The following is a 13441-nucleotide window of genomic DNA, read 5'->3' as shown; positions in this document are numbered from 1 at the left end:
TTAGAGGTATACTACTTACTATTTCTAGTACAAAGAAACATACAAAGAGTCAGTTCATACATGAGTCAATATACACTATAAACAATACATACACTACATTATACAACTGAACATACTATAATGAGAGTTAGAGAGAACATACTACTCACTAGACAGAGAGAACATACACTAGTACATACTATTCATACACACTATATACTATACTGGAGAACTTACTATGATGAGAATCAGGGGAGACATACACTACACTAGTACATACACTACATACACACTATATCATAAATGTGAGGCACTACTTCGGGGCATGGCATCTCTGTCATGGCTCGTCTTGTATCCAGAGTCTCCTAAAGGGAGAGTGTGAATTCATGTATAGATCTATACTGGACTGACCACAGAACACACTTTTATTTTGATGCCAGCTTTTGAGAAGATGGAGCACAATTTAAGGGTGTGTATGGAGCGGTTAATAGAAAAAACCGAACCATAACCAAATTATTTGGTTAATACATTTTGTTAACCATTACTAGGTGGTTAAAATCGGTTTTGGTTAATGGTTGAGTGGTTATCGGTTAATTTTGGTTAACCAAAAAGGTTATAAAAAGTAAATTTATTTCAAAGAAAAGTAAAATTCATTGCCATAAAATATAAGAAACAAAAATTACATTGCTTAGAAAATTGGTTGTTTTACTAATTTTCTCAAAACTATCAACTACTAAAAACAGGAAAATGCATTTACTACTAAAATCAAGAAAAAAAAACATGAAACGTCAACTATAAATGCATTTACTACTAAAATCAAGAAAAAAAATATAATTTTGCTCTCTTTGAAAAGTAATCTACAATAAACAACATTTCACAAATTGTTAAATTTTATATGGAAAAAGATTACAAAATATAACTCATTAAACGAGGAAAATTTTAGAGGCTACCAATTTCTAGTTTCTCCAAATTCACCATTAGTTCTTGTAGTTGTAGTCCATGAATAGCCGTCTCTTGCAAATCCGATGGTGTAGAACGTAACCAATCTTGTGTGCATATCAACGCTTCGGCGGTCTTTGGTGTAAGAGAACTTCTAAATTTATCAATAACCCTACCACCGGTACTAAATGCCGACTCACTAGCAACGGTTGAAATTGGCATTCCCAAAACATGTTTTGCAATTTGAGAAAGTATAGGGTACTTGCCCGAATAAATAACTCCTTTAAACTTTCTAGCACTCGCTGATTTACTTCATTGCTTTTTTAGAATTAGTACCATAAATCAACCCCAAACAATAATCAAGAAAAAAACATCTTATTTCGAGGATCTAAAACTAATGCAATATGCAACAGTAAATTCATGTTATCCAAGTTGTCCCAATACTTATCATATTTCGCTTTCATTGACAACGCCATACCTCTTTTTTTTTTTTTCATTTTTGTTTAAACACATATATGATATGGCCGCATGCATTGTGACTAGCTCCCCAACAAACAAATTTGATGTTACATATTTATTACCGGAAACTTTTTTTTGTAATATTGTAAAAAATTTGTAAGAAATCCATAAAATTCCACATCATTTGCTGGTTCATTGCTTTCATTAGTAACATCAATGACCGGATCCAATTCATCCCTTAAACTCGTATTTTGGTTTTTTGTGGCTTCTTCCATATAGAATTTTCTGAAAATTTATTCATAATGAATTAGTGATAATATGGGTGAAGGCACTTAAATATTTTAGACTTGCGTTAAAAAACTACTTAAATTCCAATCGCACTCGTATTTTGGTTTTTTGATGCACTTTAAATATTTCCTGAAAATATATCCACATTAGAATTTGTGGATATGGGTTTAGCATTTTAAGAGGTCACGTAACAGTGGGATTGTAATTTAAACTCACTAAAGCAAACTTCAAAAACAAACATGGAACGTACGAAGATGTATAGTACAGTACAACACGGAAAAAAAAACAAAATAACATAATGATATAAAAAAAAAATACCTGAATAGTGAATCTGAAGGGGATGAGAAAGAGACTTCTATTTTCTAATATGCAAGTGGACTTGTGACAATGAAGATTGAAGAAGAAGAATGGAGAAAACGAAAACTCAAGAAGGATAGAATGTCGCCGGTATTGTCAATAATCAAAGGGTTTTATTTTATTTGGGCTTTGGTATATTCAATATTTATGGACGATTGGACGCTGGATTTTGAGATTTGCTAGGGAATCTATTTTATTATATATATATATATATATATATATATATATATATATATATATATATATATAAGCGGTTTCGGTGAATATAGGGTCGGTTACCATATAAAAACCAAAACCGAACCACTAGATATCGGTTATCAAAAATAATAACCAAATCAAACGGTTTTAAAAATGGTTCGGTTAATATGGTTCGGTTTTAACGGTTTTAGCGGTTATGGTTTGGTTTTTCGGTTTTTATACTCACCCCTAGAGCACATACAAGACTCATCTTTTATTTTGATTCATATTTTGGTGTCTTATAAACCACAGAACACACTTGTATTAAAATTATATTATTAATGCAATGGATGATGTTGTTTATTTGTTTACTATTATTCTGTGTTGTGATATTGTACATGACGTCCTCCGCCCCAGAACGTTTCCGTCGTTCTTGGTTTTTGGGTGTTACAATTTCTAGTAAAAACTATCTGTTAGAACACAATACTCAAATCACATAATAGTTCATAATATTATTTACTTTTAACATTTACAAAACACGATTTCAAAGCGTTTATGTTACAAATAAATAATCTTGATTGGGATGAACAAAGTAGTAGAGATTGTAACAAGGTTTCCAGAAATATAAAGAACATTAAAATCTGAGTTATAACGAAGAAGTTATGACCAATCGAAGATCCGCGACAAAACCGGCAAAACACTGTTCAACGTAAACAATGAGTTTTCAATAAAATGCTTTTTAGCCTTAATAATCTAAATGAAAGTTATAGAATACATTAAACCGAGAACTTTCATAAAAAGAACGTCAAAATCTGACTTCGTATGAGGAAGTTATGATTTTTTTAAAATTCAGTATATAGTAGTATACAACTAAAAACTCGAAATAAATATCGAGTGATTTTTAGCCAACACAACCTAAATGAGAATTGAAGGTCTCGTCAATAGTAGTACAACGGTAATAAGACAGACAAAAATGGACTTCGGGTAAAGAAGTTATGAATTTTTAACGGATTTTCCTGTCCTAGTATATATATATATATATATATATATATATATATATATATATATATATATATATATAAAGATTATTTCATTTAGTTTCAAATACCCTTTGTAACATGTCGAGCAAGAGATTGCATTCATGAATAGTTAATATCAATACAATAAATTATAATAGGTATAATTTATGATTCAAGAACACTAACTCACGAGTCAAGTATACTAGAGTACACTATTTTACAAGAACATGAGTTTGTACTATTGTATAAGAACAAGAGTTTGATTCTAAACTAAGTAATGGTATACAACTTTCAAGTATAATTAGAGTATACTAAACAAGGAAAATAGTTAAAGTCCTAATATTATAACCAGAATCTCCAGCCGTGGATCGAAACAAGTGTGTATAGATCTATATTAGGATTGACAACCCCGCACTCGGACTGCTAGCTACAGTCAGGCATACGCGCCTATGAGTGACAATTGTTATCAACAATTTAAACGCCTCCAAAGCATTTGTTTCAGGCCATCTAGTCATAGTATGGTTATAATAACTCATTAAAAAGATAATAAAAATATGTCAGTGTATAATTAACTAAACATGAGTACATTTTCAAAGTACTAGTTTACAGAAATACAGTTTATAGTACAATTTACAATAATAGCTGGTGAAGCCAGACACATTCTCTTTTACAGGATACAAATATAGAACAATGGTTTACAAATAGAACAGTTTTATGGGATTACAACTACTTTTCATATACAACGGAAAATATAGGATTTTTTGGAACAATTTACATATTCAAAGAACAGAAAACATACTTTTAAACATAAATATCTATGCACTCACTCAACTTTATGTTGATACTCTCTTTTCAAATTACTTGTATTCTCAGGGAAACAATAAACAGGTACCCCCCGAGCTTTTTGAGAAGATGGAGCCATTTTGAGTCGTATCTTCTGTATTTTGCTATAACTATTTTGGTGTCAATATATAGTGATTAAACACATGTAAATACTTTTACTTTTAAATTCAATGGTTGTTTGTACTTTGATTACTATGATGCATGTGTTGTGATACTACAAATGAAGTCATCCACCCCCATACGTTTCCGCCGTCTGGTTTGGGGGTGTAACAAGTTTCCTTTCTTTTCTTCAATCCTACAAAACATCAAAATGTGACCCTGTCACATCATGTATTAGGAACTTAATAGAGTTAGAAAGTGGATTTACCCGAAGCAGAGTCAAACTTTTTGATTTTACATTCTCTTAGATCTTTCAGGTAGTCTGGGCAGCTTCACAACCAATGTCCCTTCTCTTGGCAATAAAAGCAAACAGATTCTTTTGGAATGGTACACAGAACAATCTCAAACTTAGCCTTTCTCTTTACCATTTGGTCAACCGGGTTGACAATGGCCGATCCATTTCCATTGGGAAGAGAAGACTTTTTTTGGACTTCCAATGTTTCCATTATTATTGTCCATGGAAGTTGGGGAGTAGATCTTCCAATCAAGTTTGCTTTACCATTGCACCAAATCATTGCTGATTCAGCCGCAATTAGTAAATAGGTAAGATCCATATGGGTCATGTCGCGCTCTGTTATATAGTAATCTTTAATGAAATCACTATATGACTCACGGAGTGATTGAAGAACCCAACCAACAGCCAGCTTCCTCGTGACAACGACACCCAATACTCTCAGCCTGTCAATATGTGACTTCATCTCCAAGACGTGAGTACACACAGACCTTCCATCTTGATGTTTCATTGCAAGTAGGGCTTGAGTGACCTTGAACTTTTCAAGTCTTTGAACTTGTGGGTTAGGGATAAGTATAAGGGTTGGATTTTAACTTTTAAAACTCTAGGGTTTGATTTGGAATTAAAGTATTCAATGGTGAGACTTTACAAATTCCAAAACTTGAGGGAAAGTTTTAACTATTCAAGAAACTTTTGGAATCCATAACATATGAGTTTAATATAGGCTTTAATGAAAAGACTCTTGAAAATCCATAACTTGAGGACAAGTTATGGAGTTCATAAAACTATTTATGGCAAAAAAGACTATTCAAATACATAACCTATGATTTTAATGATCTTTTGAAAGAAAACTTTTCATTTTCCATAACTTGAGGACAAGTTATGGAGTACATTAAAGACCATAAAGATCACCAAATAAAATAACAAACATGCCAAATAATGTCCATGATCTAGATTAAACTCATATGAACAAGACAGTTCATATCAAACAAATTTCATCTAATTAGCATAATCATATAAAAAAATACAAAACATGAAACTTTGATAATTATCTTCTAAATTGGATAAGCATGATCATTACCACATCAAAAACAAGTTTATAAGTCCAAAAACAGTTTAGGGTAATGATCCTAGTCTAATTCCAGCCTTATAAGTCGAAAAATTGCACTCTGGAGCACCAACTCGTCGAGTGCAAGAACAAGCTCGGCGAGTTGGTTGCATTTATGCTTGGGCTCGGCGAGTCCACTGGCCAGACAACCAAAAAATCGATTTTAAAGCATTTAACAGCAAGTAGCATCAAGTATAATTGAAAACAACCCTAGGCTCTAATACCATTGTTGGGTTTTGAGCACTATAACACTTCCTAAGTGCACATGCAACCCTAAATGCTTTGGATATATGTTTTCTTTAATTATACATGCATTTTGTTTTTTCCAAAGCATTCACCCTAGCTAGCATACAATTGAAGCTATATATAATCAAAACATAGTTAAGATGCTTACCTCTTGAGTATGGTAGCGTTCTTGACCTTTGGAAACTTGAGCACCTCAAGTGTGATGCCTCTAATGGTTCACAAACACCAATATGCAAGAGGAGGTTCTAAGAGAATAAGTTATTTGTCTCTATGGTTGGTGCAACCGATTTTGGTACATGGAGGGGCTATTTATAGTTGTGGAAAGTGCTAGGGTTACACTTTGCAAACCCTAATGATCAATGACTTTTCACATTTCTATGATCCATGGGTTTAACCTCCATGGACTATCCATGGGTTATATTATTGGTTTAGCCCACTTACATAATCATGGATCTCTTAGCCCATACTATAAGTATCATTGATTTACATAATTAGTCCCTCCATATTTAATTAGTCTCTTTTGACCACAAAATGAATTCCAAATTAATTCTTGGACAATACTAATTAAATAACCATAATATATTATACTTATAATATATTAATAAATCGTAAATAACCTTATTCTCATAAAACCATCTTATAGTTATGGGCAACCCAAAATGACCATGCTACTATCGGGTCAAGTACATACCAGTTATAATTATAGGCTTAGACACCAAATCCAATAAAAATCACTTATTGCTTGCTAATTTGAGGATCCTTTACTTAATCAAGAAATTACCCAACTAATCACCATAAAGACATTTAAACTCATGAATAAAAACATACAAGTAGTGATAAGATGTTAAAACACAAAACATTCCCATAAGGATTCAAGAACAAGTTCATGAAGTCTTCAACATTCAACAAAAATTCAAAGGATTCCACAAAAGTCAACCAAAATTTGTTTAGCCTAGCATGACTAAACTCAAGAAAGTAAAGTGAGAAAAGATTGTACCAAACATTTAACAAGATTAAGAGATGAAAAGATGATGTTCTTAAGGTGTTCTTGTTCTTCAAAATGCTTCAAAATCTCTAGAGAAATGTTGATTTTTCGGATGTGCAAGAGTCTCCAAAAGATGGGCACCGACCTTCCTCAAATAGCCTTCCAATTAAAATTCTGAAAATGCCGATGCAGAGCCTTGCACGACCACGTGCTGTTGCGCGGGTAGCCCACGTGCTGAGTGATCATTTGTGATTTGGGCTTCCATTGATTTAGCCCACTGGCCCAGTTCGAGTCCACTAAGCTTGTAGTCCAAAATTCTTCATGTTTTTCTTCATTTTAAGCCTAATTTGACTTCAAATCATCCATAGCTCACGTACTCGCCCGATTAAAAGTCTCCGCATGCTCGCAAATTCACCAATTTCTTCTAAATTAAAGGTTTATTTCTTCCAAGCCCCATAGCCACTAGCCCACTCCATGCATCAATTCTACTAGCCATCAAGGCCAAGATCCTTGTTTTTCACCAATTCTCATCGCTTTCCATACGTCCCAAACATTCCCGCTCCACTAGTCTCAATGAAATCTGCAATAAAATTCACGAAACTAGAAAACACCTGAAATAGTCATAAAATAACAAAAATGAAAATATACATATAAATTATCTAAATTATAAATGAAATATGTTAAAATAAACTATAAAAAAAAGTAAAAAAATAAAACTATCAATAAATGCCAGGGAGGTGGTCATGATTTTTGGTTTAGAGGTGTTAGATTGATTATACCTTACAAGCCATATGCTTATAAAAAAAAATAGACCGAGAGTGCTAACTTTGAAATAAAATTTTATTATGATGCTAATAATTATGCTACTTTAGAAAACATAATGTAACACATTTTATTTTTCCTAACTTGCTGTCACCTTGCGTCTGGTCTAAACCTTTAGAAGGGCAAGATTTTAGGTATTGAAGTTTCTAGCTTTTTGTTGTTTTTTAATAAAGTCTTTGCGGTTAGAAAAAACAAAACACGGATGCTATTATATTTTGAACTGTTTTGCAAATAAATTATTATTCTCACACAAAAAGCTGCAATATCAACTTATACAAACTCTCATAGATATGATTTATCAGGATTAATTTCGTTATCGGTTATGATATTTTATATATACGTGTATAATGTATAAATATAACGCTCTTATCAAATTTAAGATATGAAAACAAATAAAATTTGTAGACGATGATCGCGGATTTTATGGGTCAGAATATGCCAAAGGATTATAAGAAAACGCCAATATTGACCAGGATCTATGCACAAAAACTGGGGTGAATATAATTTCTTGAAGGTTCAAATATCAAAGTAAAATAAAAAGATTTCCTTATAAAAGGAAACGTCTTTCATTTGAACGTGTCTTCTATTAACATCCCTAAAAGATAACACAACAGAGATTCAGCGATGGCCAACTGTCATGTAGTCTTCTTCCCTTTCATGGCTTACGGCCACACGATTCCGATGGCCGACATGGCTGTACTCTTGGCCTCCCGCGGCCTAAAAACCACCATTATCACCACCCCAACAAACGCACCTCGCTTCTCTCGATCAATCCAAAAAACCATCAACTACGATCACCAAATGGAGCTCCATATCATTCAATTCAAAGACGCAGAACTGGGTTTACCGGCAGGAAGTGAGAACCCCGATCAACCCGTTTCTGATGAGCTCTTATCCACTTTCTTCGAAGCCATTTCAATGCTTCAGGAGCCCGTCGAGCAATTTATTCGAGAATCCCACCCGAATTGCATCGTTGCAGACATGTTTTATCCATGGAGTACTGAAATCGCAGCCAAATTCAACATCCCCAGAATCGTTTTCAATGGAACTGGGTTCTTTCCACAGTGTGTTGCAAACGCGGTGGGACTAATTGACCATGCAAAAAATGTTCAATCTGATTCGGAGCTTTTTATCGTCCCTCATCTTCCCCATGAGATAAAGCTAACTAGAAAGCAACTGCCTCATTTTGAGTCAGCAGCCTTTAAAGGTTTCCTGAAGGTGTTGATTGAAGCCATGGAAGCAGAGGTAAAAAGTTATGGAGTTATTTTTAACAGCTTCTACGAGCTTGAGCCGGAGTACGTCCACCATTATCGTGAAGTAATGAACAGGAAAGGATGGCATATAGGACCAGTTTCGTTATGTAACAGGAACACAGAAGATAAATCCGAAAGAGGGAAGAAATCATCCATTGATGAACACGAATGTCTGAAATGGATGGAATCCAAGGCACCGGATTCAGTTGTTTACGTAAGCTTTGGAACGATTGTGAAAGTTACTCGCTCTCAAGTTTACGAGATCGCTATGGGGCTTGAAGCATGCAACGAATATTTCATTTGGGTCATCAAGAACGAACAGGAACAGTGGTTGCCGGAAGGATTTCAAGAAAGAACGGCGGCGAACGGAAAAGGGTTGGTAATCAAAGGGTGGGCGCCTCAAGTTTTGATTCTTGACCATGAATCTGTCGGCGGGTTCGTTACCCACTGTGGGTGGAACTCCGTGTTGGAGGGTGTCACCGGTGGTGTGGCTATGGTGGCTTGGCCGGTGATGGCGGAGCAGTTCTATAATGCGAAACTGGTGACAGATGTTTTGAAAATTGGGGTTTCGATTGGGGACGTCGAGTGGAGTGCGACTGCAAGCTGCGACGGTGTGGAGAGGGTGGCGATTGAGAAAGCGGTGGCGAGGGTGATGGGTGGTGAAGAAGGAGATGAAATGAGAAGGCGAGCTCAGGTGCTGAAAGAAAAGGCGACGGCAGCTGTTAAAGAAGGTGGATCATCATACTCCGATTTAAATGCTTTCATTCAAGATATAAAAACATTCAAGTCCGATTCGTAAAAAAAAAAAAATTGTTATGAGTGATTGATATATAAGCTTTTTATGATATATTTGACGATTGAGTGTAACATTAAGTAAAATATGTTTACATCTAGAGGAAAATATATTTTCATGAATAAATTATGTGATTAAGAAAACAATTTATTTAATTTATATAAAATATACTAGTATACACGTTATACGATAAAAGAAAACAAGTATCAAGTATAAAATTATAAAGTTCAAGAAGTCAAATGTTGCTCATCAAAGTCTCTCTGGGGTAGGTACCATCTCATTGCGTGTTGCAACGCTTAAAAGTCAAAACTTATGTTTTAAAAGCTTGTGTTTTAAAAGAATATTTACGTAAATTCAAAATTAATTACAAAAAGATGGTAATAGAAGTTTTTATATATATGGTGTAGACTATTCGTTTTATAAATAAAGATATAAACAAATCTGTTTACTCAATGGTATTTTGATTTGCTTACCTGATTTTTATTTTTTCTAGATATAGAATTTCTATTTAAAATTTAAAATATATAGTTGTTGTGAGTTGCAGCGTCGCTGGGGACAGGGACAGGCCTCGTTGGCAGTAACGATATGTAGGAGAAATGATGGATTTATGTATGGTACTTTATCATCATTTTCTAAGATTAAGATGGAATCGTTTTCCTCAACGTGATGTCCTTGTTCTTGAACATGATGTTTTTGACTTTAGAATTTCATATTTAGGTTTTGTGGTTGGAAAAGATGATTTCCGGAAAAAATTGGTCGTGAAGGGAAAAACAATGGTGCCCAGAAACAATGGAGATAGGCAGTGATATAGCTAGGTGAAAAGATAAATTAACCAAAGCCAGTTTTCTGGCATTTTTTACAAAATAATAAAAATAAAAATAAAGAAATATTTATTTATTATTATTATTATTATTTGAACTCTCTTTATGTTTCTCTTTCTCTCCCAAGTTTGTAGAAGGTATGTAAGAGTCATATGTAGTTTAGGGATAATATACCGGAAAAATTACACTATAATTAAATTTTTTCAAAAAAATTTCACTATGCAAAATTTTTTAAGAGATAACACAGACTACCTTGAGCTCCTATTAAGTTCCACGAGTGGTTGCTAACACTTTTCTTACTTTCGAATGTGATCCATTCAGTGTTACTAATGCAATCAAAGTTTTTTGGGGCTGATAAACAACAAAGATGAAAAATATTGATATAACATTATAAGCAAACTATAAATTTGTCTTAAAATATAAATAAAGGTAGGTAATCGGAGTAAAAAAAACATTTTTATCTACAAATTGTATGCTTTAAATAGCAATTTACCTAAAGTGTTCTAAACAAATGTTTATCCATCATCACATTTTGTGTAACTTGAAAACAATTTCTTCAAGCTCGTTATCCGCATGTTTATCCATCATCACATTTTGTGTAACTTGAAAACAATTTCTTCAAGCTCCTTATCCGCCGGTTCTTTCCTAGTACTATAGTCAACTTATCTTCAATAACACAATTTGATTTTTCTAGAGAATATCAACACATTTTGTTTAGCGTTTAACTTAGTTTTTAAGAAACATGCTAAAAAAAGCTTCATTCTACAGTTGGAACTTTTAGCTTTTGTGTTTTATCTAATTTTGCACATTAAAAATCTAAAAACAACTTTTTCCTACAATTTTGCACAATTAAAAGTTGCAGCTTTCGACTTTCACTACTTGCTACCAACTTTCAACTACTAGTTGTCACTGACAAAATCTTGAAATTACAACTTTAGATACCATAATGGAGCTCTCGGAATTATTCACTTCTTTGATATTTGATCTTTAATTTCTTTGAATTCATCATTCAATTTAAATTTCATAAAATGCTGCCATCAGGGCCGGTCCAAACGGTGGGCAACCCGGGCGACCGCCCAGGGCCCACGTCTCTTGGGGGCCCAAAATTTCTTGGCTATGTAGTGTAAATATATATATAAAAAAATATTACCTAAATGATTTTTAGGGCCTAAATTTGGTTTATACTCGAACTAGGTCAAAAGATAAACAATTTGGTTTGCTTGTTTTTACTAATTGAACGTGTTTATAGTGAAGAATAAATGATTTTTTTTAATCTTTATTATATTTGTCTGTAAGGGACCTTTTTTTCTTTTCGCCACAGGCCCCATATATGTTTGGACCGGCCCTGGCTGCCATGCCGGTGAACGTGTTGCCCTTTTCTAACCAACAACTTCATCTCCATCTTCATAAAAAACTGTATCATTAATATTTGTCCCATCTTGTTGATCCACAAAATCAGTATTTTGTTGATTAGAACCCGAACCTCCCACATCTTGACTACTTGCAGTTGGAGCATGATTTTGACTGTTTCCTGAAAATAACAACAAATGTAATATCAGATTCAACAATTCTAAACAATTCTAAACATGATTTTGACTGTTTGAGTTCAACAATTTCAACAGCACAAAAATCAGATTCAACAGTTCAAATAAGCACAAATTCTAAATAAGAAAATCAAAAATCAGTTTCAAGAGCACAAATTAGCAAAAATTAGTTTCAAGAGCACAAAAGTTGTGACTGCTTCAGGTTCTTGATCTATAAAATGTTGTGCATCATCCCAATCGCCTCTTAGGGCAGCTTAATATAGTGGTAGATATGCATTTATGTTTGTAGTTGCTTTTGTCAAATGATTGTTCAAAATGTTATTATGTAGAATCATAAACATGTATAAATGTAGGAATAACATATACAACAAGCATGTGATTATTCTTTTTATTCACGAATTCTAAATAAGAAATCGATTTCAAGAATACAAATTACCACAAAATTAGATTAACAGTACAAACAAGCTCAAATTATCAATAAGACCTATGATTAATTTCAAGAAAAAATGAAGTGAAAGAAAGATGCGATCGATTACATGTGATTGTTTCTTGTGCGTGGCGTCGATCGAAGAGAAAGAAAGTTGTATGAATCTATGATTCGATTTTTTCTTGTGCGTTGCGTATCCGTCGATCGATTAAAGAAAGAAGGGTCGCTCCGTCGCTGCTTGCTAATCGCTGCTTACTGGACGATGGTCGTCGCACTCTCGCAGGCTCGTAACTTGCTATTTGATTTTGTCAATTTGGAAATATGTCGGTTGTAACCTAGAAGACTAGAAGAGAAGCGTGAACGAGTTATTTTAGGGATAGTCTTCCAGGGGCTGAAGTGTAATATTATATATATATATATATATATATATATATATATATATTCGGGGTGGGTCGGGTCGGGGCAGACACAACCCACACCCTAACCCGAACCCGAAAAAAATACCCGATAAGAACTAGATACCCGACCCGACCCGAAAACTTCAGGAATCGGGTTTGGCATTTTTTGCCATCTCTATATCGAGGTCATCCTTAGTGGGATGATTCATGGCAGGTTGGCCTTGACCAAGTCTGGCTTGAGCATCGTCGGCTTGAACTGGAGTAAGAATTGGGACATGAGGTCCTTCTTCTGTAGATCTCCACACATCTCGTCCAAGTCTTCTTAGATATCTCTCCATTTTTTGGGATTAGTGATGATACTCATTTGCAACCAATATTAGAGCTCTATTCGAACCTCCAACACTGTTGGAAATATTGAGTGATAATGCTTGTGCCATATTTCCTTCTTTTTGAAAAAGATTTTGTTGTTTTTTTTTTGTTTTTTTTAAAGAAATGAGCTTCAGTGGTATAGAATACCTTTTATGTGACAACATAAAGTTTATTCCGTTACATTACCCCGTTACCATTAACAGAATATTCCATTTTATAAAAG

At 33.9% G+C, this 13441-nt stretch overlaps 1 protein-coding gene across 1 annotated transcript; it reads left to right on the top strand.

Moving 5' to 3' along the window:
* Window positions 1–8112: 8112 nt before the first annotated feature.
* Window positions 8113–9786, top strand: LOC145054060 (scopoletin glucosyltransferase-like). Its single transcript, XM_079002185.1, has one exon. The coding sequence runs from the start codon at window positions 8238–8240 to the stop codon at window positions 9663–9665; it is 1428 nt and encodes a 475-aa protein (XP_078858311.1). The 5' UTR covers window positions 8113–8237; the 3' UTR covers window positions 9666–9786.
* The last annotated feature ends 3655 nt before the right edge of the window (window positions 9787–13441 follow it).

The sequence above is a fragment of the Lactuca serriola genome, chromosome 5 (assembly GCF_051521515.1).
Source record: "Lactuca serriola cultivar US96UC23 chromosome 5, Lser_US96UC23_V15, whole genome shotgun sequence".
Classification (NCBI taxonomy): domain Eukaryota; kingdom Viridiplantae; phylum Streptophyta; class Magnoliopsida; order Asterales; family Asteraceae; genus Lactuca; species Lactuca serriola.
The sequence above is the reverse complement of the archived record's forward strand: the minus strand, read 5'-3'. Positions and strand labels throughout refer to the sequence as shown.